Source organism: Chanodichthys erythropterus, chromosome 11 (assembly GCF_024489055.1).
Source record: "Chanodichthys erythropterus isolate Z2021 chromosome 11, ASM2448905v1, whole genome shotgun sequence".
In the NCBI taxonomy this organism is placed as follows: Eukaryota; Metazoa; Chordata; class Actinopteri; order Cypriniformes; family Xenocyprididae; genus Chanodichthys; species Chanodichthys erythropterus.
The window spans coordinates 14237097-14264668 of record NC_090231.1 but is presented as its reverse complement, the minus strand read 5'-3'; the positions used below and the strand labels follow the sequence as shown (position 1 = coordinate 14264668).

General features: G+C 37.8%; 1 protein-coding gene across 2 annotated transcripts in view; it reads right to left on the bottom strand.

The window, feature by feature from the left end:
• Window positions 1-447: 447 nt before the first annotated feature.
• fgf11a (fibroblast growth factor 11a) overlaps window positions 448-27572 on the bottom strand; it is a 97332-nt gene continuing 70207 nt past the window's right edge. For both annotated transcript variants that reach the window (XM_067401796.1, XM_067401797.1), the window contains 2 exons: window positions 12169-12367; window positions 448-10562 (listed from right to left, as the gene is read on the bottom strand). In XM_067401796.1, the coding sequence (XP_067257897.1) occupies window positions 10426-10562; window positions 12169-12367 (336 nt within the window). In that variant the 3' untranslated portion in view covers window positions 448-10425. The remainder of the gene's footprint in view (window positions 10563-12168; window positions 12368-27572) is intronic.

Below are 27572 nucleotides of genomic sequence, written 5' to 3'. Positions count from 1 at the left end.
CGTGGGAACAAAGAGAAAGACACTTGGAACACATGCCACCTGTCTCCTGTTCATCCTCACTTGAGCACTCCCGTCGAGCCGTGCTGTACTTAAGTAATGCCGCCATCCCACCACATTCACTGTTTGATCCTCTGCCAATTTAATCATTATAGAAGTCAGCTTAACAACCCATTACTAATGCTGACTCACCTGTAAAATTCTATTGAGATGGCGAACGCTGGCACTTACCTGAGCGCCAATTAAAATGCTTTACTTTAATTGAGGACACTGAACGATACATCTGAATGGCTGTTCTCACAGAGCATTTACAGACTCACAAGCAGAAAATAAAACAAATGACACTTTGGTTTTACAATCATACAAATATATTAGTTTTATTCAATAATGTTTAATAATATGTCTCCCACTTATAGAAATAGATATAGATTCTATTGCAAATACGGGGCTGAGAGTGTATGCAGAATAGAGTATTAAGAGTAACAGTGAGTTAATAAATACTAAACAGGAATCATCCTCCTCATCATTTTTTTTTTTTTTAATTTTAATTTTTAATGTGTCCAGTAAATATTGGTTCATGCAAGACTGTATTGGGTTATTCCTTCCAATTTTGCAAAATACCACAGATGTGCCATTTCCGTCCAAGTTGTACGAAACCAAAGTTTGAGCGATTCCGTTGAGTCTGTCCTGGTGGTTATTGGTTTCTGAAGCTATAAAAATTAAAAAGAGTGTCATCGTGGCTTTGACTGGAAGACCTTTGCTGTGTCTTGGTTTGGAAGACAAGAGAAACCTAATATGGTTTGTTTTCCTTTCATTTGGAAGACATCATTACAATAACTTGGATAATCCATGCAGAACATACAAAACTTAAGGAATTCCTTCGATATAAAGCAGACTCTCATTGTCCATAAGCACATCTCCCATTTGAACTGAGTTGGGCATTTTAGTATGCACACACTTGTGCATTTTGTGTTTTATGGTGACGTCAAAAAACAGCAGTCAGTTTTGCTTCAGAAGATCCCAATCAGTGTCCATTGAGGGTATAAGATCATGACCTCTGTCATCTTGTAGAGCAGGGATCAATATTTACCACACAGACCAAGAGTTCTGGCCCATCGCCATTGGTCACCAATTGTCTTTTTGATCTTCCCAAAGTGAGCTGAAATGCGACTGTTTGCATCACAAGGTCGAATGGCAACTCATATCCACAGAGTTTCACTGATTTATACCAAGTAAACACAAATAAAACTGACAACGACAAGAAAATGACCTTTTGTTTTCAGGGACACAACTGAAGGAACAAACAGACAGTAAAAACAGTGACATATTGGTTCATGATGTGATATGTTTAAAAGTGTCACATGATTAGGACCACAAACATGTAACAAGGAGGGACTGGAGTCAGTTCTATTGAAACTCTGGCCATTAAAAAGAATAACTGATAATAATAATAATACCAATTAAAATATTATTATATTAAAATATATTAAAATATTTCATATTCAATTAAAAATAATAAGTAATAATACATATTTTATTAAAAAATAAAATATTTTTATATTTAGGCTTTTCATCCTGTGAGATTGTGAAACCAAAGTTTCCGTGATTCTGCTGAGTTTTATAGATTAGACAGTAAAAACTGTGACATTGGTTTCATATTTTAACAGTGTCAACAAACATCTGAAGAGATGGAGCTTTCCATTCAAAAGAACAACTGATAATAATAATAATTACATTTTTTTAATTATAATTTTATTAAAATATTTAATATTCCATTCAAAATAATAGGTGGTAATACTAATTTTATTTAAAAAAAAAAATGAATAAAAATAAAAAACAACAAAACAAAACCCATTGTGACTGCATTTCAGATAATTTCACATAAAATTGACCCAGGGGTGACACGTCCTGCACAAACAAACATCTCCATACAGCCACATAAATAGCAGTTAAACCCTAAACTAAAGGTTACCTCCTAGGGACCGTGTGAGAACATTGTGATTATCCTAAAGCTGGGATGAAGCTAAAGAACTCTAAAAGATTTTTAAAGGTCACCCTCGCAACACACATCTGCTGAGAGACTAATACCCCACTGCTGTGTATGCAATGCAGATGTGGTGCCAGTCTGTGCGTTTAAAATGCAGCAGAGTTTCTCTCTCTCGTGGTCACACACACATACAGAGGCAATGACATTCAGCTGAGGGGAAGCGTGGTACATTTGCACAGTGCTGTTGTGAAGGCTAAGAGATGTATCCTGGGGGACGAGACTTTGGTCGAAACATGGGAGGAGGGTTGAGTTTTTGTCTTTTCTGCTGCATTGCAGATACTGGGTTGGGGATACTCCTCAAAGTCACGCACACATGAACACACACACACAGAAAGCAATTACAGACACTGACGATCAGTAAATACAGGGTCTCTGAAGCTTAACAATTCTCTAATGTAAAATAATCTATCACACCACTGATTTTGAAAATATGTCTGCTCTCAATTTACATTAATTGACCCTTCAGAACCCACCTAATGCATGAAGAAAATCACACCAAACAGATATGTGTGCACTACTCATGTTTGGAAAAATGATGTTGTTTACTTGCACTGCTGGTGGTAATGCTGTTAAACTAATGTCTGATTGTCTATTAAGAGCCCAGACTGCAATAAAACAACATAAAATGTGTATATATGACAAAAACCACAGCAAACCACATCACTCTGAAAAAACAAAGCAAAAAAAAAAAAGAGTAAAATGTACTGCATTTTAAAATACAAAGGATCCTTGCAAACAATATGTGGAAAAAATCCAAAAAATCCCACATTATCTGAGGAAAATCCGAATTTTAAAACACACCACTAACAGCAAACAATGCAAACCTGGATGTTTTCTAGATTCTATCTACAAATGGACACAGACACACATATAAAAATTATAGTCCTACATATTAGCAGCTTACATAAAAATGATAGTGGTTTTGTTCACACTGCAATCTGATCCGTTTGTTCAGACAGTGTAGTGAATATCTGGTGTTTTTACATTGGTTGCTATAGTGATGATGTTCGTGTCAGCACGATGCCAAGAGACTTCACAACAACAGAGTTGCTGTCATTGTGGAAGGAGGATGGAAACGGGGAATTTAGCTTCAGCTCATGTTTATCATGACATTACGGCTCACAAGGCACATGAGAGATATGGCATTTTATGCATATAGTGTGTCAAAAATTCTGACTCGTTCTATATTCCCTACCAGTGTTGGGGAAAGTTACTTTTAAAAGTAACGTTTTACAATATTGCGCTACTCCCTAAAAAGTAAATGATCGTTTACTTGTTTTACTCACCTAGGCTGGGCTTGCTTGTTTGTTTTTAATAACAAAATTTCTATTTTTGCTGAATGTAAAGGCCTTTTCACACCAAAAGTGAAATGAATATATTCCCACCGGTACAGTAGAGGGCGCATCTCAAACAAACCTTTCAGCTGTGCTGCCATTCTGGATTGCAGAAGAAGAAAGTTCAACTCTCTTACTTCAGCAATAAAAAACAAAAAAATGAAGCACAAATGTGATGTTTATCTAAAGTCATTTTAGCTTATCAGTATGGTTGAATTGGATCAAAGGTCAGTAGCAAAGACATTGGTTAAAAAAAGTTTGCATTTCAGTGTTTTTATACATTTTCAGGAAAACTGAATTTGTTTGTGCAAGTGACATGAGTTAATGTTCACATTTAGTCTAGAATTACAATAAGCCTCATGTTTGCACATCAGCTCTGCATTTACTGATGATTTCTCTCAACATAGAGACAGGAAAAATATCAGTCAATAAATGGGGAAAAAAGTAACTAGCATTACTTGTTTGAAAAATAACTTAGATATTTTGTTGTGAATGTAAAATAATTTGTTACTTTACTAGTTACTGTAATCTGATTACATAACTCGCATTACTTGTAAAGCATTACTCCCAACACTGCTCACTACATAGTGAATGTCACACTGTTTGCTATATAAGTCTATACACAGTGCCAGATAATATTGAGCTTTTTGTATGACGTTACACACATACTGAATCCGATTGACAATAATAATAAATAAAAAAAAGACTTGAAATCAGACCTGACTGTTCAGCCAGAGATGTCTCAAAAATATTAAAAAACTGTTTGACTTCAAACCACATGGATGTGGTTTGGTTTTTAGGTTTGTTTAGGTTTATGCTATTTTGCAAGAAAAAAGGGAAAAAAGAAAGAAAGAAGAAATTAGACAGATTTGTGCTGCCAACAGGTCTGTGTTGCTTAAGCTATTTGAAATAAGCTGGAGAGAAAACATCTGTTTTTAAAGCATCGACAATGAGTCAATAAAAAGGGAGTGAACATGGAACATGGATCATCCTGCAGCAGAGAAAAAGGCAATCAGTGAAAAGGAAGATAGATTTTTTTAATTGTGTGTGGGGGATCACAGTGTTCATGTTACAATAAATTATTTAACTAAGCACTAAGTAATACTGATGAACAATGCATACTTAATATGTAATCATTTGCAGAAAGCTTTGTAATTGCAGATTGTTAATATTATTGCTTGGTAATAAATTTAATGTGTAATAAGTGTAACATAAACGTTGTAAGTTGCTAGGCAATATATCAGTGTAGAGTTGGTGTGATCACAAGATCAGTGTGTTAATTGTCTGTTGAAAGCTAATTATAATTATACAGACTAACCCTAACCAATAACCCAACATAATTTCATATCTTTATGACCCTGTGCCCAAATGCTCATCAGCTGAAGTGCCTGTATCTTTCTAGAAAGACTGGCACATATGCAAATTACAATGAACAGATAGATTTACCTTAAAGGGGGTTTTACTGTTTTTTTTCTAGGCTTGATTGAGTTTAACATGTCTTAATGCTTAGTTTTTTTTTTTCAAAAAAAATGCTGTATTTTTCATATATTTTACCTTTAGTCTACACCGCTGTCTTCACTGTCATTTGAATGGCTGGTTTGACTTCCTGATTCTATGATACCACTCCCTCCGAAATATGCAATGGGCTCAGATTGGTTAGCTGGCTCAGTGTATTGTGATTCGCTGAAGCGTCCAGAAACGCCATGCCCCTTACCATTATTTGTTACATGTGCTTCAGTGGAAATGTAAATAATCAGACCTAGATAGCAGTAATGAAGAGGGTTAAGCAGAACCTCTGCAAGCACGGTTTTTAAAGGACGTTTATGAATGGTATTTCATTTTGTACTTGTGTCAAAGTATTTAGATATGCTGTCACTAAATGTTACTGCTGTTTATAGCTTTCACTATACGGTTTTATCCTGATTAAAGCTTTACTGTAGCTGAATATATGACTGAGTTGTAGCATTTTTGTAAAGGTATCGTTTAATTTATAGCATGAACTATTTGTCTATGAACATAGAAGTTTGTTGGTGTTTGTTGGCGTTTGTTGGAGAAGTATGCAATAGAATTTAGCTAACTGGCTAGTGAAGCAAAAACGCATTGGTCTTTGTTTACGTCCTTGATGCAACCAAAAAATAGCAACAGAACTATACATTTAAAAGACTTGTACAAACAATAAAACCTACTTACAGGTTCGGGCCAATAAACAGCAGCTTCTGCATTTAAAGTGGGAACTGATTCAGTAACAGCCTTTGTGCAAATCCAGCATTGATTGTCCGGTGTGTAGACAACTCTTCCTCTTTCATAATGCCACGCGACATGGCCTCACCCACTTTGTTGCGTGTTCCCGTGGGCAGGGTTTATGTTAATTGCAGGGTTTATGATGTCACAAACCCGGGAAGAAGCTCATAGTTCAAACCGGTCATTTTTGTAGGCATTAAACTGCCATAACTTTAAAAGAAAATATCTCCGTTTGCATTAAACTTTCAGTGCTGTAACTCAAGCAGCAACATTACACACTAAGTAAAAAAAAAAGTGAAATCGCAATGAACCACCCCTTTAAATTTACCTATTGCACTGAATTCAAACATATACACAACACTGATGGCCAACACACACACACACAGACAACATGACCAAGACATTCAAAGAAAAAAGAAACATAAAAAGACAGAAATATGTTTTGCAAAAATGTCAGTTTAGTAAATTTATAAATTTGAAGTTTACATGGTCATCTCTATCTATGTATACACGTACAGTGTTTTAATGGCTTGGCTCTTCTGAAAAGCATTAGCCCTTAGCTTTCATCTTCTGGCCTCTGTGTTTATGGCTGAAAAATAGCAGTGAAATTGAGAGAGAAGCACTTAGTTGTGCACATAGAGTGGTTTCATTAAAATAATTGTTAAACCACCCGATCTGGCCCTTATGTGCAAAATATATCAAAGCAAAAATAAATAAATAAATAAATAAATTTTCTTTTCTATAACATTATGTTGTATTCACAGTCAGCTCAAAGTGACCCAAAGCAAACCCTTATGATATTATAATGGTAATTTAAGTGGAAATTACTTCATTTACACATATTTGACATATCTCCATTCATGTTCTTTTGTGCTCAAGTATTGGATCAGACAGCCCTTACAAATACAAGAGCCTTTATTATTATTATTATTATTATTCAGTCAGGTTATTAGCTCAATGACATTTCAAAGTTTGAAAGAGAGTGGGTCTTGGAGAAGAAAGACATTTCAAAGTAACTAACAATTTCATGTTCTAATTGTGATTAAACTGAATGAATAAACTATGGGATGCTAATCAAAGCACAGTTGTGCCTTCATACGACATCGTCTTTATCATTTATTCAACCTTTGCAGTCTGGCCTGCTGGATTTTGTTTCAGTGTGGCATCCAGTTGTTAATTAATTCTGCGCCTCGGTCAACTTTTCATTGACTGTGATTACAGCACCACATGGACCTGCAAAACCTTACGTAAATAGCCCTTCAGATATTACAGACCCCTAAACTGTGGCAACTGAATGAGCTGTGGACATTGCAAGACTGAGGTGTCACTTCGCCAATTTTCAACCCGCTTTGTAGCCTATTGTTACAATAGGTAGACTGTCGGTAGGATATGTAAATGAACAATGTTTACCCATTCTCCATATTACCAGGGCCGTGAAATTTCGTGTTTATTTGTCAAGTTTTTTGACAGATCCAGGGCTTTCGTGAAAACACTTTATCCAATTTGAAATGCTGACTACAAACACTGAGGTTTTTCAGATTTTCCGTTGCGCTACTATATTTACAATTCTTTGCAGCCTTTAGCAACATGCTTGATCCTTCACTGCTAAACGTTTACTATTTGAATTCTTGCACCCAGGAACAATACAAGTCAACACCTAAAATGGTGCGTTCAAGTCATGTCGGAAAGATCGTATTTATGAGTTGAACACATATGAACGCCACCACAAAGTCATAAATACCAGTGGGAAGCTCTGGATTTTCTTTGAGCCCCGATCTGTACTGGTTGGGGGCGTTTCAGCAAAAAAAATGGCAGAATACCTCAGTAATTATAGGTATTTAGCAGTGACATTGTCAGGCTTTTTTATTCACAACAAAATAAGATAATTGCCTGCACAAAATATGATAGCATTGTAATATAACAATACGATGAAGTTGCTTCCTAAATTAATTAAAAACATAAAAAAAGCAAAACACACCTGAACACACCTTCATTTCTAGAAGTAGATTTCTGTGTAGTTAATTAAGAGTAGGTACACCTCCATCTTGCTCTGACCTGTTGTTATAAACACGACTTCCCAACTCGTAAATACGAACTTCCCAGGAGGACTTGAACGCAGCAAAAGTTTGCTAAGGAGTATTTCCTACTAAAGCAAGGTGGTATTTGACTCTGGTAAGCAGTGGTGGTGGCTTTGGATGGCAACATGTCCAGTGCATTATGGGTGTTGAAGTTTTCCTAACTATTTGGCAAACGCCTATTTTCTCTGTTTTCTGTAGTCAGGTAGCACAGATTTACTTAAAAAAAAAAACCTTTTTATTGAAGGTTCCCCTTTAAGAAAAGCTAGAGTCTGAGATGAGCACTGTTGCTTGCAAAACAACAAAATAAATTATTAATGTGTACCTAGAAGCAATGAGATGCAGAGCATTGTGATTCAGTCCCTCTGAAAAACAATCTGCTTGGGACGTTAAACGCAAACACAACTTTTATAACGGGGGATTGTGAATTACCTGGGGGTGCTATGATTTGCAGTAAGGAAACTGTAATCTGGGAAATATTGACAACCTGATCTAAATGTTGAAGAATTTTGCAAACATTCCAAATGTCAAACGTTTCTATAGTTTTTCTACTTTTCTCTTAATAACTTTGTTTCTCCCAATAATGCATTGCTGCAGGGGAATGAGCCTATAATTATCACAGACATAATTTCCTCAACACCAGGTGCACGCTTTGAGGAATTATTCAGCTCAGCAGAAGAAAAGTTTTGTTTAAGCTCTGCAGTTATTACCACAGTGATGATATAACCAGCAAATGAATGTGTTCTAATGTAACTAATACTAGAACCAAAAAACATTTGACTAAAAAAACAAAAGCCAGCTAAAATACTCAAATTATCTCTATAATGGACCATAATAATTATGTATTTAAATGAGGAACATTTTCTACCTCCAAAATTATATTATATATATTATGTACACTACAGTTTATAAGGTTTGGGGTCAGTAAGATTTTTTTTTTTTAATAAAATAATTAATACTTTTATTCAGTAATATAAAATAATATATTTCAAATAAGTACTATTCTTTTGAACTGTCTATTCATCAAAGAATCCTGAAAATCACATTTTCCTCAAAAATATGAAGCAGCACAACTGTTGGCCAAAATTGATAATCAGAAATGTTTCTTGAGCAGCAAATCAGCATATTAGAATGATTTCTGAAGGATCATGTGACACTGAAAACTGGAGTAATGATGCTGAAAATTCAGCTTTGATCACAGAATGATTTACATTTTAATATATATTAAAATAGAAAACAGTTATTTTAAATTGTCATAACCTTTCACAATATAACTGCTTTTATTGTATTTTTAATCACATAAATGCAGCCTTGGTGAGCAGAAGAGACTCAAACTCAAACCCCAAAGCTTGAACTGTAGTGTATTATTAAATCATATTTCCATAATGTAGGTGATATGCATGGAAATATTATCAGGAATATTATTGCCAAGGCAGAAGCATAATGTGTCACCAGGGTTATAGTGCTTAAAACACATTTTTATTTACATACTGATATTATTACCTACCAATGGTCGGACGTTAAAGCTCTGTTTGGATTCTCTGTGCAAGGATTACCAAAATGATTCCCTGTGAGCTCCTCCAGGTCCAATTCCCCAGTTTTATCAGAAGAAAATGAAGCAGAATTGGACCTTTTCAGCACTTGTGTTGCTTCATTTGGCTGGGTGAAGTGCCTTTGCTCTCAGGCAAATTTAATAGAATAAAACTGAATGTAGGGACATGAACTTTGGGAAACTTGCAGCCTCAGTAGTCAGCATATCTACTTTTAAAAAGCCTGTTCTAATGCAACACACACGCTAAAAAGGGAGGAGAATGAATGCAGCTGTACCAATATTGCTCTCTGGGCATATTGCAATGAGGAAAACAACGACTTATCATAACAAAAAGAAACAATAATGCCACCCTGCTCCCTCTGTTATGAGTCATCTTACAAATGATATTGTATTACTGTTCAGCGCACAGACACACACACTCACACGTCCACCCTCCACAGACCCATCAGCGCAGGAGCCGATGAACAGAGAAAGAGGTTTGCACTGCCTAAGGTCGGATGACTCTAAACATCATCATCCTAAGAGGAGGGGAAGTTTTATTTATTTAGTTATTTGGTTTGTGTAAGTGTGTGTGTGTGTGTGAATGTTGCGGCATCCTTAATGGTCCCCGGGAGAGTGTGCGGGGCTTTTCCTGTGTTGTGAAGTGGAAAATGGCCTCTGTGTCTCAAGCTAATCAAAGTGCAGAAGAGGTAGAAAAGGGAGAGGAGATTACAAACAAGGCTTAGAAATGGCGGGGGATCTCTGTAAAAAAAAAAAACATTTGGGGGATCTATGAATGCTTGAACAAAGGAAAAGGAAGGGTTTAAATGTCAAGCACTAATCGCTTCACAAAGAAGAAGTGTTTCTTCGTGAAATACTAAAAAAGGAGAGGAAGACGAAGATCCTTTCTTTCAGGTGTTGCTGTTCTCACAAAAGTGGCACCGCCACATTCTGACCCCAGACCATTATGGTTATTATTGCTCAGTATTCCCTTGATTAAGGAAGTGGGAGAGACCAAAAAGGAAGTGCGGTGGGCATTAGACCTGTCGGCAAGGGTCTTTTGAGCCCTGATGAATTGTTGGAAATGTCAAAGTTCTGAGGATCGTTGAAGGGACTACAAAACATTTTGTACCAAACCTCCTGTGCCACTGTTGGCGTTCATGACGTGTCCGTGCAAATGAAGCGTTTCTTCTCCTGCCGCTAGGATGCTGTGGGGACAGTAAGCAGTTGTTCTTTCTTGCCGTTTTTATGGACGGGCGAGTCTGAGGTTTTGGCTGTTTTCCTAGGCGGGCTTTGCTCAGCAACATCATGTAGCGATGGCTCTCTGTACATGGCAACTGGAGAGACAGGAGAAAAAGAGAGACTCTTAAAGGTTTCTTAAAGATTCATGGCCCTCCATTGACAGTTCACATAACTACCACTTTGACGCTTCAAAAATGTTCATAAAGAGATAATAAAACTAATCCATATGAATGGTTATCAAAGTCCAAATCTTCTGATCACTTTATATGATGAGCAGATTGAATTTAGGCTTTTACTCACATATAAACATTGATCAGTGCACACAAGCAGAAGCTCAACTATACATGCTTGATCCGTAAGAACAAAAGAGAATGAACCTCACTGGTTCTTGCAGAAGCTCAAACGTGCTGCGTAACACACGAGAATGAATCTCTTTGGTTCTTGCCGAAGCTCAAGCATGCCACGTAAAACAAGAATCAATCTCATTGGTTCTTTTGGAAGCTCAAACATGCTGCATAACACACGAGAATGAATCTCATTGGTTCTTGCTGAAGCTCAAACATGCTGCATAACATGAGAATGAACCTCATTGTTTCTTGTGGAAGCTCAAATGTGCTGCGTAACACAAGAATCAATCTCATTGGTTCTTGCAGAAGCTCAAACATGCTGCGTAACATGAGAATGAACCTCATTGGTTCTTGCAGAAGCTCAAACGTGCTGCGTAACATGAGAATGAATCTCATTGGTTCTTGCAGAAGCTCAAACATGCTGCGTAACACGAGAATGAACCTCATTGGTTCTCGCAGAAGCTCAAACATGCTGCGTAACACGAGAATGAACCTCATTGGTTCTTGCAGAAGCTCAAACGTGCTGCGTAACACAAGAATCAATCTCATTGGTTCTTGCAGAAGCTCAAACATGCTGCGTAACACGAGAATGAATCTCATTGGTTCTTGCAGAAGCTCAAACATGCTGCGTAACACGAGAATGAATCTCATTGGTTCTTGCTGAAGCTCAAACATGCTGCGTAACACGAGAATGAACCTCATTGGTTCTTGCTGAAGCTCAAACATGCTGTGTAACACACAAGAATGAATCTCATTGGTTCTTGCGGAAACTCAAATGTGCTGCGTAACACAAGAATCAATCTCATTGGTTCTTGCAGAAGCTCAAACATTCTGCGTAACACATGATAATGAATCTCACTGGTTCTTGCTAAAGCTCAAACATGCTGCGTAACACACGAGAATGAATCTCATTGGTTCTTGCTGAAGCTCAAACATGCTGTGTAACACAAGTATGAACCTCATTGTTTCTTGTGGAAGCTCAAATGTGCTGCGTAACACAAGAATCAATCTCATTGGTTCTTGCTAAAGCTCAAACATGCTGCGTACCACACGAGAATGAATCTCATTGGTTCTTGCTGAAGCTCAAACATGCTGCGTAACACGAGAATGAATCTCATTGTTTCTTGTGGAAGCTCAAATGTGCTGTGTAACACAAGAATCAATCTCATTGGTTCTTGCAGAAGCTCAAACATGCTGCGTAACACACGAGAATGAATCTCATTGGTTCTTGCACAATATAACTGTATTACTGTAATATTATTGTATTACTGTATTTTACAATATGAATGTATTTTTCATTAAATAAATGCAGCTTTGTTGAAAATAAAATGATCTTAGTGAAACAAAGACATACCCTCTATGAGCTTGGGCAGGAAGTGGGCTGCTCCTTTGGTCTTTTTGACACGATTTCCTTTCATGACCTGTCCGTCCCGGTTAATGCCAATGTACCAGGCCCGACCCGACTGCGTTTGGCGGTACAAGATCGAGGAGTATGTCACATAATAGTTCTCAAATACACACTCCTTAAACTTACACTCGGGTGTGAAATGTTCCTGTAACAGAGATACACACATACACAGATAGTGAGTTAACCAGAATAACAGACTGTAACTTCTGACTATTTTTTTTTTTATGTTTATATTGTATATTATACAGTCCTTCCAGAAAAACGCGATTATGCGATCGCCTGATTTCATGCATAATCAGCCAAAGTCCGCATATTTTGCGGGGGTCGCATTTTTTTCAAATACACCGCACTTTCGCTGCCTAAATTGCCGATTTCAGCAAGCAAAATATATGCGGGGCTAGCATCCATAACCCCTGCATTTTCGTTGCAAAAAGGTCACATATATCTTAGCAGAAAGTTGAAAAATGTTGCGTTTACTTGACACTAGTAAAGCTCCATTATTTTCCCCCTATTGCCATAGGAACCTTGTGAAGTGACGTAATTACGCGACGTGAACGTCATCTGCATTCTGCAAGCCATGACAGTTTGAAACCATGATGAAGCACACAAATCATTCTTATTTGCCAATAAAAATAAGCGCAAAAGACCGCGCGAAGCAGTTTCCCGGTGTGTTACAGTGAGGGCAAAATATTTTGCACTCCGTGCAACTGCGTGTTGACGCTGGAAAAACCACTTTCACTTTGCCACCGCCAAGGATGGTTAAAGCAGCAGCGGAAGCAGGCAGGAAGAAGAACACATTTTTTAAAAATATTTTATTTATTCATTTTCATAGAAGTTCTTGGATATTAATAATAATACGTTTATTTTATATAGCGCCTTTCTACAAACTCATATTCCTTTTGTAAAGCTACAGAACTTGTTTGACTCAATGTTTTGTAAGTTTGAGCAATGTGTTAATTAAGGTCTGATAAAACAGAAATGAGAACTTAAATATATTATATATATATATAAATTTTTTTATTTATTTTTTTTTTTAAGAAAACGTGCCGCAAAATCAAGCATTTTAGCCCGCAACAATCACAAAAAAATTCCGCGTTTTTCTGGAGGGACTGATTATATATACTGAGTTCAGCTGGGACCGGAGTAAAATGGGCCAGGATTGTGAAAGCGTTATTGTACTGAGAAACAGTAAATGAGGAAAGCGAAACCCCCTAAACACTTTCTTATTACATATTTATCAACCACATGCGTTCTGTTCAGGTGAACATACATTAAGTGTTGCAGAGTAATTATTTGCCATAATCCCAAATTCCTCGACTCTCTTCATCCCTGCTGGAGATTGCAGCCTGTCAGTAAGCAAAGACCATCTCTCTTTTATTCTCTCTCTCTCTCCTCCCATCCCATCTGTCTCTCTCTCTCTCTCTCTCTCTACCACCCTGTCATTTCGTAACCTTGTCAGGGAACAAACCAATTTCCAGGATTGATTGGGATCCTTGGTGTGACTGGTGAGCAGAGCAGCTGAATAAGGGGTTTACTATTCTTTTTCTCTCTTGCTCTAATGTTTTTGTTTTGAAACACTCCCCTCTGTCACCAAAGTAAAATCAAGCATTCTTCATAAAACATATTCATAATTTACCTGGTTTAATTGCATATCTGCAATTAAATCATGGCCATTCAGGCTTTTGATCTTCCTGATGATTTTGATAATCTGGCTCCTATTTTAAAATGTGCTATTAAAGAAAAGCATGTCATAAATAATAATAATAATAAAGAGCTAAAATTAAAATGAAGCCTTCTGCATAAAACAAAATTTACCAGGCTTAATTGTATATCTGTAAATTGTGGCCATTCTGGCTTTTGATTTTCCTGATGCTTTTGATAGTCTTGTTCCAGTCTTAAAGTGTGCTATTAAAGAAAAGCATATAATACATAATAATAACAATTATTATCATTATTATTACTGTATTAATATAATTAAAAGGACAGGAACTATTTTATATTTGTATTTTTTAACATTCATCAAGGCTTGAACTACACATTAAACACCATTCAGACTAAAAGTCTATGCCAACTTTAATTAATTAATCAGCAAATTTAACTGAACTGGAACTTCCTGCTGAAGATGATGGAGTGTGATTGTGTGTCTCTGCGATAAAATTAGATGCAAGGAATCTCAATTTGACAGTAATTAGGAGCATTTGCATAGGCAGGGCCATCATCAGCATGTGACAACTGGGAATGTTTTCCTTAGTTTGCCCATTTTGGGTCAAACTAAAGCCATATACAGAATAGCCTAATCATTTGGCATTAAACCTTAAAAATAGCTCATTCTTATTTAACACTAAAGGTAAGGCAATTTCGGAAAGGCTAGCAATAGCAAGCTAGCTTTGAAAGCATAAGTTCCCACCTTCTCAAGCCACGCCTCCTCCAAAACAGATTAATGCGCACAGCCAGAGCTGAGTCTGCAAAGCGTCACGAGAGATGGCGTTAAATTACCTCATGTCTCAACTTAAAAGAGCACTGACATGTATCACCTGAGCGTCACAGGTTATATCTTAATTACCGTAGTTATGGCATGAATGCAGCATAAGCTTGTTGTTTTGGTTTAGGAAGAACTGTAAGAGGCAGCCACTGTTTGTTTTTGCGGCGCTCTGTGGCCGTCTGTCTACAACTTTTTACAGCCTTACGAAACGTGCTGATGACGTGTTATGTCTGCGTGAGCAGGGTGCATGGAGGTATGAAAAATACAAATGATAACAGGCAGGTAGGGCATCCTACCATTGCATTTGAATTGATTGGATGAACATTTTTTTTTTTAAAGTTATATTTATGGGCTTTTTGTGCCTTTATTTGGAGAGGACAGTAGAGAACAGACAGGAAAGCATTGGGCAAAGAGAGGGGGGCAGGATCGGCAAAGGACCGCGGGACGGGAATCAAACTCAGGTCGCCGTGAACGCATTTGCGCCACATGTCAGCGCACTAACCACTGGGCTATTGGCGCCGACTGACGAATATCTTTTTTTAGTCCTGGACTTCCATAGAACACATATATGCACATTTATATACATTTAGACCAGTTCTATTATTGATTGCCATCAGACTGTGAAGAGAGTTTAAGCCAGTATAACAAAAAGTGTTTATGAAAAACATTACCTACACTAGCTTTAAGGGATCCCTGCTCTCCATAAAGCAGATAAGGGATTAGGTTGACCTCTAGCAATCTATTCTACCTCTGCTGTTTTTCTCTTCTAGCCTGTAGTGCTCTCAATCACCAGCAGGTGTCAGAGCAGCACATGAGGCTCAGTGGGAGTGTACTGATCTAGCATTACTATAAATTGGTGTCTTCATTTTGCTCAGCCACTTTCACTGGCTTAAAAAACAAACAAACTAAAGTTTTACACATCCTAACATGGTCTCTCTCGCACTTCTTTTTTCCCTCTCTCCTCTACCCCTTTAATATAGGATTGTGAGATTTAGAGAAAACTGATTATTACAAAAGGAGTTTTGACATGTTATATTGCATAAAGTTAATGAAGATGCTGGATGCTTGAGAATCTGCTGAATCCTCTGAATCCACAAAAATCGCCTATCAGGAGTCAGGAGTGAGGACTGGCATTTTGACCGGAGAGCTGCCTCATCAGCCTCTTAGACAGACACAACATTTCCACTAACATTTAAAGGGATAGTTCACCCTGAAATTACTTTATTTACTTTATCACTCTAAACCTGCACACTTTTGCTTTTCGGTGGAAGGAGGAATTAGTCACATACTGTATGAACGACTCTTTTTGTACCTTTTGAAGCTTGACAGATAAGAACGATATGAACTATAGTTAAATAAAAAAGGTCTCCATATATATAATAATAGCAGGGGTTTGAAACAACAAATGGGTTATTTATAAATAACCCCTTACAGTATTTTGCCTTATTTCAATCAAAAACTGTATTTTTGTTCTTATTATTTAGCTTATATCAGACTATTATTCTCACAATTAAATTGAAACAAAATAAACCATGTATTACAGTATGTTACATATTCTAATAAGTGGTGATAGCTGATTTATTTATTTTCTAAAGCCAATATTAAATCACATTTGCCATTAAGCAAGTGTTAATCATGGAACCTGAGTGTAAAGAAAGATTGTTAAAAAAAAGTTAAGAGATGGATGAGAAAAGAAAGAGTAGAGAGGTAAGAAGAGAAGAAAGATTAGGGAAAACTGACACACACACACACACACACACACACACACACATGTTTGTTTTTGTGAATTGTGGGGACTTTCCATAGACTTCAATGCATTTTACACTGAACAAACTGTACATTCTATCCCCCTACCCTGCCCCTACCCCTAAACCTAACCCTCACAGGAAACTGTGCAAACTTTTACTTTTTCACAAAAACTCATTCTATATGATTTATAAACCCATTTACATTGTGGGGACCGCTGGCTGGTCCCCACGATGTAGGTGAACTCAGGTTTATATTACATCATGGGGACATTTGGTCCCCACAATGTAATATAAACAAAAGCACACACACACACACACACACACACACACACACACACACACACACACACACACACACACACACACACACACACACACACACACACACACACACACACACACACACACACACACACACACACACACACACACACACACGTTGGGTTTCCATGTTTTATGAGGATTTTCCATAGATATAATGATTTTTATACTGTAACTGTATACTGTATCTTATCCCCTAACCCTAAACGTACTCATGGAAGAAAACTTTCTGCATTTTTACATTTGCAAAAAACATTACTTAGTAGGATTTATAAACTGATTTTCTCATGGGGACCAAAAACATGGCCCCACAAAGACAAGGATTTCAGATATTTGCCATTTTTGTGGGGACATTTTGTCCACATGATGTAAGATATACCTGAACCACACACACACACACACACACACACATTAACTTTTTACTGCTATGGCTGTAAAATCTGTAACTAGGGGTGAATTTATTTCATGTAAGACCGCAGCAAAATTTCCTCTAAAAAAGCAGATATAAGACTTTTATAGATTTAGCTGGATAGATGTGTGCACAGGTATGAGGCGATCTAAAACCTGCTTACTAAGAAGGGGTTTAACACGCCAGTGAGCAATGACCAGTTTGCAGAATGATGGGGGCATGAGGAAGACGTCAGATGAACTTCAAGTTGGGAGAAAATTTAATGAATGACTCAGTAACAAATAAATGGAGGGTAAATAAATGTGCAGTATTTCACTGAATAATGATTAGTCAAATTAATTGCAATTCCTTTCAAAGAGGAAAAACATGCTGTTGTTTTGTAATGAGATCTAATGAGATTGTAATTGCAGAGGCCAGCAACAAACACCTTGTATTTGACAGCACTAAAAATAAAACAGGCAGCCGTGTTTTCTTCCTTTAACCAGACTTAAGACACTTTACAAAACTTCCTCAAACACAGGTCTGAGAACAGCCTCGCGCACTGCTGTTCTCACGGAGGCTATTACAAGACTGACAACAGACTGACCCCAGGTCAGCACGAGAGGTGGGTTTCCTTGGCAGAACACCTGCTCGTTCCTGCACTGCTGACCTCACAACAGCTGTAGCGGCGCACTTGTCCTTGGTTTCTCTCCTTGGCTAGACCCAGCTGAGCAATTGGGGAATTTCCAAGACAAAATAACAAAACAAGTCGTTTCAAGACTGACTCTCTCAATCTTTTTACCTTCAGCACATCATTGTTGGTTGCTTACACACTCGCTCACGCACTCACTCACACACAGACGTTAAGTTCTTTAACTTGAAGAAAAGAGAATAGACTGCTGACTCAATGAGGACCAATCAAGTCCATTTTAAACAGGGCAGGCAAGGTCACAAGTGTGCGTGTGTGTGAGGAGATGGAAAGAGTGCAGGTGTGTACAAGAAGGAAAAAGAAAAAGGAAGTGTGTGTGTACATGTTCTTGTGGGCTAGGTGGTCTAAGGTCAGCTAGAATCATTCGGGATCAGCAGTTAGACTAATTATTTCATCAGTGTGGGTGTGTGGGGACCTGAGGCTCGGATCCAGGTGTATGAGTGTCAGCGCCAGGGTGCTGAGGGCCATGAGCAGAAACACCCTCTACTTGAAATGAGTAATAATCCTGCCAGAACCACAGGGCATAGCAAAACACACATTACACTCACACACACACACACACACATTCTAACAAATGTTCCCTTGAGTTTGCGGCTCATCCACTCCAAGTCTTTGGCTTATTATTGGTGTCCAGTCATGCTTAACAAAACCTGCAAGTGACACAGCAGACAATGCATCAAAGATCCACACAATTTTATGAGATATCACTATTAAAAATATACAGTCACATCAGCGTGTACATAGTCTCGTGTAGCCTTCAGACTGACGGCAGAAGGCCTGGACTCTATAGCACCTTTATCCCTCTACCGCACGATTATGATAAATCTATAAAAAAAAATATTTGACTCTTTTTCTTTTCTTAGAATGGCTTAACTTAAAGTGCTGTAAAAAAAAATTTGGAAAAAAATATTATTTTAAGGTACTTTATGATATGTTGCCATATGGCAACAACGTACAATAGTGGAAAATCTTAAAATAAGTTTAAGTGTATATAGTTCATATTTTTCCTCAGAAATGTTGTTTGTATTGAATCAATTAGTGCTATTATAAGTTTTAGCAGTAATTATAAACAATACCTTATACTTATTTTCCAACATCTTGTGTTTTTCCATTCTCTTTTGCTGAATAATGCTTTATATTCTTTAAATTTCAACATTTTTCTGTATGAAACTTCAAAAAGCATTTTTTTTTTCCAAAGGTGAGACACATGTAGACATCACATTTGGTGCTCTTCACACTTACAATACACTTACAGCCACTTGCACCTGCCTTTTTGAGACACCATGGTAGGACAGTGGTTGGTCTGGGCCAGTATACATGGCCGTGATGGCAGATCTCTGATGTTGATTTCATCCATAATACAAATGCCATGGCAGTCCTTAACTTACGAATAATCAACATTATATCACTAGCATTAATGTTTTTATTGGTATAGCTTAACATACTGCAGCTGATCTTTGCTAGCTATCTAACCTATTATAATAATGTCATTCCATTATTGCGCAGTGTTGCCATATGGCATTTTTGAGTGGTGAATATGTCATCATACCTTACCTGAGATGATGTTAACATTTTTTTTTTGTGAATGTGACATGGGCAGGTCCTTGTTTGTTACTGACGTTTTAGTTTGCTTTCAGCAACTACCGACAAGAGATGGCAGTCTGTCAGATATCGCGTCACAGAAAATAAATGCATGTCATGTGACTTAACCAAAGCACATCATTGGCTAAATTAAGGTCTTCTCTTACCAATAAAAAAAAACTAGAATGTTCTCTTAAAGAGACGGTGGCAAGGAAATGAACATAAAGAGTATGTTGCCATATGGCAACACTATGCGGTAGAGGGTTATTGGCCAAGGACCACCCAGAGGCCGTCTGACTGTTAAGCAACCAATCATAGTTTGTTTTGTTTAGCGTCATGTTTATAGGCATGAAAATATAAAGTCAATGTCCCCACAATAACAGACCGGCATTCAATTCATTCAAGAACGTTGTGCAAGTTTACTGCAACAATGGAGCCGTGAACTTCACATACTTTTGAAAATCCAGTGTTTAGTTGATTCTGATATGCTCATTGTCACAGTTGTAAACACGACAGCTTTCTTTTTCCATGAGGGGGTTTGGCATCACAGCAGCTTTGTTTACAGGCAGACAGTTAAAGAACAACACACGTCTCCTGGAAATCCTGCAGAATCCAACTAATCAGTTGACGACTTTGAAACTCATCAGACATTCAGCAAATTTCACTGATATTCCTGAGAAATTTAAAGATGCATTCACTAGTTTGGTGGTGATTTAAAATGTTTTACACAAGGGATAGTTCAACAAAAAATAAAAATTCTGCCCATGTCGTTCCAAAACTGTATGACTTCTTTCCCCCCTGTGGAACATATAAGAAGATATTTTGAGAAATATTTTTGTCCATACAATAAAAATCAATGGTTTGATTACTCCGGGGTCCTCGGTGCTCTCGTCTCGAAGATAACAGACAGGCACTTGGTACTATGGCACAGTTGGGATAAAGTTCCCAATGCGTTCGTTGCAGCGTCAATGTTCCCATGAAAGGGAATGTCTCGGGTTACATCTGTAACCCTGGTTCCCTGAATAGGGAACGAGACGTTGCGTCGCTTAGCCATACTCCCTGCACGCCTGTGAGCGTCTTGCTTCAGCCAAAGCAACTATAAAGTATAAAGCAGAGTGCTTTCCTGGTCCATGACGTCACCCACTCTGACGTCCCGTCACCCTACTGGTTCGATTTCACAAGTGCTTCAAGACGTAATCACACAGAGGTGATCCCAATGCGTTCGACGCAGCGTCTCGTTCCCTATTCAGGGAACCAGGGTTACAGACGTAACCCGAAACGTTTGATTACCAATATTGTTTAGAATTACTTATTTTGTGTTCCACAGAAGAATGTCATACAGATTTGAAATGACAAGGTAAATGATAACAGAATTTAACTTTTTGTGTGAACTATCCCTTTATAAAATTGTTTTTGTACATTCAAATGAGATGAAGACACATGTTAATGGTCACCCTTTGAATATATTTGAATGTTGAAATGACATTTCTTTCTTCTAGTAGTGATGTAGTTTCACTAAACATCGGAGAGGATCCTCACACTCACTGACTGTCACATCTGTAGATACGTTAGTAGCATAGCGTAGTGTAGTTTGATGATGCAAAGAATGAATATTAAGGCTAATTCACACCACACAGACACTGTGAGGTGAGAATTGGCCTTGACAATGGAATACAATGGACATAGACAATGGAACACACTTATTATCATGTTAAAGGCCAATTCACACTGCACCAATAGATGCTGACCAACGCGGACAATCGCCGAATTACAGAATGTCACTTCTCAGACATTCCATGACCGTCAAGCGCTGATTCAGCATGTTAAATAGATGAAAACAAGCTCTGACAGACGCCAACAGACACGGACAGGTAACACACTGATCTGACAAAACCTGAAGAAGTGTCTGTTGCAGTTTGTCGGTGCAGTGTGAATTGGCCTTTACCAGTGGAGACAACGGGAAAATCTGCCTATACATCAGAAGAAGCAGAAAAGGTCTGAAGACAGAAAGACCAACACACACACACACACACACACACACAAAAAAGAGCATAAACATTAGTATGGCATACAGAAGGTGGAAAGATCGGATAACTGAGAAAGTCCAGAGCACACAGCAAAATCTAGTTAAATCAACTCAGTTACATATGGTCCCTCTCTAAATAGTGTTAAAATAACACTAAAGCAGAGTTAAAGTTAATGAAATAATTAAGCAATCAATTAAGTGATGATTGTGCATTAGTGATGAACACCTGCTGTTAACAAGCAGAATCACTGAAGAAAAGGGAAACAAAAGAACTACAACTGACTTCAGTCACAGCCTTATTAATTGCTTTATTATCTCATTAACTTTACTTCTGCTTCTGTGTTAGTTTAACACTATTTAGAGAGGGACCATATGTACTCTGATCAGAGTTGATTTAACTCTGGGGATTTTACTGTGTATGTTTTATCTGGGCTGGATGAAGAATACTTTGTCTGCACTTGAAAAGCTTACACCATCTTTCTAGATTTTGTCTCCCCTCTCACCATCCCTTGTCTGGTCTTCTCATATGACTCAAAGTGACCTTGGACCCTGTCTTGATTGTAGTGCTATGGGAAGAAAAAGGAAAGGAAACAAATGGAAAAGAACAATACGAAAAGAAAAGGAGCAGGAAAAAAAGGATGATGGAAATGGGAAGAGGGAAGGAACAAAAAAGGTAGGCAAATGCAAGGGAAAGGAGAATAAGAAAGGAAAGAGGAATATAATGAGGTAGGAAGGGGAGAGGGAAATGGAAAGGAAAGTATGCTTTAACTCCAGAGTGTGTGATGTATTACAGTCACCATATTAAATGGTTTAAACCTTCATTTCAGGTTACTTTTAAAACTTTGTCATGAAAAAGCTGGTCAGTTCAACAAAATCTGCCCCAATTCTGTCAGGTCACCTCTATCAGTGCAAATATGCATCTCTGTGTGTGTGTGTGTGTGTGTGTGTGTGTGTGTGTTTGTGTGTGTGTGTGTGTGTGTGTTGTTTTATTCCCACCTTCTTTCTCCCTCTCTTTTTGTGTTCCTGGCCCAGGAGGGCTTCCACTGTGTGTTGAGTTTAAAAAATGGGTCAGGTTATAGAGACAAAGCACTATTTTTATCGGAAAGCAATTTCCAGTGGTCGCCTACAGGTAACACAGCACACAGCAATGACACTGAGTTTTCCAAACACCTTAACCTTTACATACAACTCTCAGCTGATCTAACCTCAGAGAGAAATGAAAGATGACAGCATGAGAGGAAGGTAAACAATGAATCAAAACACTGGACAATGACAGAATAGAAAATAGAGAATGAAAATTGGATTGAATTGAATAAATGATCAAGAGAGATGATAACAAAGAAATAATAAAGTCAAGTGATGAATGCAACCCCATGGGCTGCGCTCTGCATGCCTTCCCTTGTCAATCCATCTCTCTTTCTATTCCTTCATATGGATGATGGAGCCCTTTGTTCCTGCTGTGAGACACCCCGCTGGCCTGTACTCCTCTATCCCTATCCCTCTATTCCTCGTGAACCAACTTCTCTATATTCCTCTCAAACATCACCGTTCTGTCAGATGAGAGGGATGACAGCCAGATTACTACAGTATATCATCATGCTTCGCCAGAAAAGCACGTTCATGAGACAGCTGAGCAGAGGATCATGGGAAAGACTTCTGAGGGGCACATTAGTTAGACGCATTTAAACAGGTGAAGTTGGAGATTTCATTCTCAGTCTTTATTAGGGGAATAAAAGAGCCATGAGCCACTTGTGCTAATAGTATCATGTGCAATCCAACAAATGCAAAATCCAAAAACTAGCATTGTGGTGGTGACTTTTCACAGCAGGCATCACTTGAACATGAACAAAATAATTTCCCTAAAAATGATTCTATGGTAATGTTATGGAAACAAATTCAGCTGACCCTGGTTGTGTGGCAGTAAATAAGGGTGGTAAAAAGAGAACGAGAGAACTCCAGGTAGTAGAACTTGAACGAGCATGAAGAAGAGAGAGAGAAGAGGCTGTAGGTGTGCGAGAGTGATTTAGTCCCTGAGGAGTGCCGCGTCTGAGTGTGTCAGCCACTGGAAAACATGAATTATTGATAAGCTCAGAGTTTAGGGCAGGTATGTGTGACAGAGAGAGGCCATGTGTTCAGGGCCATCTGATCCTACAACACACGCACACAGACATGCGTTTGTGACAGCGCGTGAACCAATCCTGTTATGCAACACACACAAACTTGTTCCTTCTATTCCAGCTCGGAAAGCTCTAATGCTCTAGGTTCACACTGTAAGATTTTGGCCACGATTTGACCGAAGACCAAATCCTAAAAGATTCTCCTAAGCCAAAATCTGAAGTCTTTGATTGTTAGTTTGACATGTTCGCCGACAACCGATTAATGACCACTGCGATCAAATGTTACCTCCAACGAAATTCTGGCAGTGTCAGAAGATTTAACGCACCATCCTGTAATGTGGCTTCTCCTACGACAACCCTCAAATCAAAAACCAATAGGAGAGCCTAATCTGATGATGCAATTAGTGAGACAACAACAAACGACCACTTAGTCCACACACATTCGTTTTTTTTCCATGATCAAAATTAACACTAGAAATAGTTTTTGTTTGCTAGCCACCATTTCTATCCCACATGTAAATGCAGCTCACTTCACTGAAGGTGTCATGGATTGATGATGTAAAACTCCAGAAGAGTCTTCTTGAGTGCATCCCTTTTTAACGTGTCTTGACTGCTGTACAGTCTGACATTAACCCTCTGGAGTCTGGAAACGTGTTGGCGCATTTTGCGGGATTTTTTTCACATTGCAGCAAAACAGACTTAAAATACTCCAACATTTTTTGTCATAGAGACAGAAGTAATATATCAATTGAAACTATAGAATGTCTTTTTTTATTTGTATACACTCAGAGTAAAAACAAAATGTTGTGCTTTTTGCAAAATAAAGAAAACTAACATGATGCGTGATCTGTCATCTCCCTCTGAACGAAGTCCAATCTGATGGTTCTCAGAAAATGAACTGTAACTTAGTGAATACTAATGACACAAAAATGAGACTTATGTCTAAAGAAACGTTGAAATGTAAGGTTTTAAATCGTGTAAGTCAAATCGAAAACAAAATTTCTCTGTTTTTGTAATCTGTATGAAAAGAGAGACATGCCAGACATCCACGAATCAGCTCATTATCCACTAATTCGGCCACGTCCATGGAGCAAGCACTATTCAGACGCAAATTCTGAGGCAATACATGTATACATTGTCTCAATCGTGTATTTATTATGTTTAAAAGTGTCTATCTGCATGTTATAGCCATGGTTATAGTGATCTATGGATGCCTCTGTTAGTTCCTGGAATGTCACATGGTATGCCTGTTCTTCATTACGTGTCATTTGTGGACTAAATGTGCACAGAGCGCCCTCCGGCTGCAAGTATGAATTGAAAACACCATATCCAGCGTTTATAGTGATGACAAGAAATATTGAATACATATTACTCCTCTGTATAGAAAATTGACATAAACATATGAGAATCCATCAATATTTCTCTAAATGTGCATGCTTTTAAGCAAAAAGCCTATATGAAATGCCATAGAGGTAACATGAATGTTCAGACGCTTTGCATCACAGAAATACATTATATTTTAAAGTATATTAAAATAGAAAACCGTTATTTTAAATTGTAATATTTCACAGTATCACTATTTTTCTGTATTTTTGATATACAGCATGATGAACATGAGACTTCTTTTAAAAACATTATAATAGTAATGCGTCCAATCTTTTGACTGGTACTGAAATTTAAACTATAATAGGCCTTTACAAAATTTTCTTAACAGGATGTGCAATAATACGTGCATGCATGAGATCACAAAAATCATGTTTTCTGTCAAGAGTGGACATTATATTAACGTTAATACAGCTGATATGATCCTGTTATCAGAGGTTTTTTTTCACATAGTCTACCTGACTGAAAGGGTTCATTATGCAGGTCATCATGCAGGTCTTTGTCTTCTCAGGTGTGAATCACAGCATTATTCATGAAGATTCACACCTCCATGCATACTGTGTGTTTTATATGAATAAGTAGGCAGGATCATTTTTACATTTTGAAGCAAAAATTCTAGTCTACAACCTCCAATATCCAGAAGTCTTGTTTATACATATTTAATATTTGTTTTTTGGCCTTATTTCAGTGACTTAAGTTTTTTGTTTTTTCAATAACCATGCATAAATGTTATTCCTTCAAAAATACAAACATGTACATACATGTTACTCACATATTATGGTAGCCTAGTTCGTGCTGAATACAGTGTAATGGCACCTTTTCCATTAACATGTTTATGAACAACTGAAAAAAGCACAAATTTCAGGGCATGCCAAAACTTCTCACTTTCAAAACATTAGTTCACCCGAAAGAAAATTGTTACTATTAACTCAGCCTTTTTCAGAAAGTCATACAGATTTGTTACAACAGGAGAAAATAATGACATCATTTAGACCAGAGCTGATATTTTGCTTTCGAAGACTAGGGTTCTTAAATGAACAGCCAGCAGGATTTAACCACATAAATGGTATATAATATTACTTGTGCAACATTTGGTACTGCGGTACATTTTTGCATAGAAATCTGGTTAATGCAGTCTAAGGGCCCTATTTTCACAATCTAAATGCATGGCCTGAAGCGCATGGCACAGGTCTGAATCCATTTTTGCTAGTTAACAATGGAAAAAAATGGTCGGCACACCAGGTAGATGGTCCAAAAGGCTTGCACCGAATCTCATAATGAGTCATGGGTGTGTTTTGGGCATAATGTGCATTAAACCAATCAGAGTCTCAACTACCATTCCATGTAAAAGCCAGCTGTGCTTGCACCATGGCAGATTGCTATTTACATGGGGGAATATATTTAAATACATGTGTGTATTGCCACGATTTGTCAAATTTCATTCATCAATAGTCATTCAATGGTTCATTGGTCAATGGCGCAGTTGTTTTCAGTTGCCTCAAAATAGCAACACGCCAACAATGCACCTGAACACACCTCATTTTCAGACTAGCACGCCCATGGGTGAACAGATGGCAGCGAGTGCATCTGCTATTTAAACAACGTGGGCGCTGGAGATAAAAATGATAACTGTGTCAAGCTGAAACTAGCAAAAAACACTTGCGTTGGTTGTATGACAGGGCCCTTAAAGTTAAAATGTTTGAGATTTGCCATTAAAAAGATGAACCTGCATCTGAATATACTTACTTCCCTATATAGTAGGTGTGTGAAATATATTTGAAATAAGAACTATTTCCAAATTCGTTGTATTCATAAAACAGTACCCGGATTTCGAAGTGTGCATGACATGGATACTATACTATCCCATGAAGCCACAGGAGAGGAGTTGTGAATAGCAGTGAAACGACGCAACGGACGTTAAAGGTCACATGACAAAGCCAACATGGTGGATATAGTATGGATTTCATTCATAATACACACATTCATACAATATAGAACACACTTGTTTTAACGGTTGTGAAGTTCGAATCAAATGTAGTGCCTACTCAGACAGTATGCAATTTTGGCTGCACCTTAAATCAATCTAGGAAAAATAACTTGTTTAGCTTTGTGTATTCTTCTCATGGCACACTATACAGCAGAAAATTAGTCATTCCTCACATAACATTTCAAGAGTCAACAATATGTTTTGGTTCTATAGTTTTAGAATATTTTGAAGCTCAGGAGAAAGCTGTCTCCTGCTTTCATGTTTGCATTGCTTTTTGTGGCATGCTTCACTGGCTTCACACTAGTCTCTTTGGTTTAAAATATCATGCTCGAAAAAGGATAAAAGTTAGGACACAGGTAGAGCGATCTGAGTGCTTCAGACTAAGGCAGAGATGAGAGAAAGAAAAAGAGGTCGCCTTGCATGAGGTTTTCTAGGATAGGGATTTTCTCTCTTTTTTCCAGCTATGGTCATTTCCCTCTGTGGAAAATGGGTCGTGTTTCTTCCCATGAGGAAGACATTCTCTACAGATGTTCTCCTTGCAAGAATAGAGAAAAAGCGATAGAAAGTGCATTTGTGCTCCTGTGTGTGAGAGAAGGATACATGTGAGG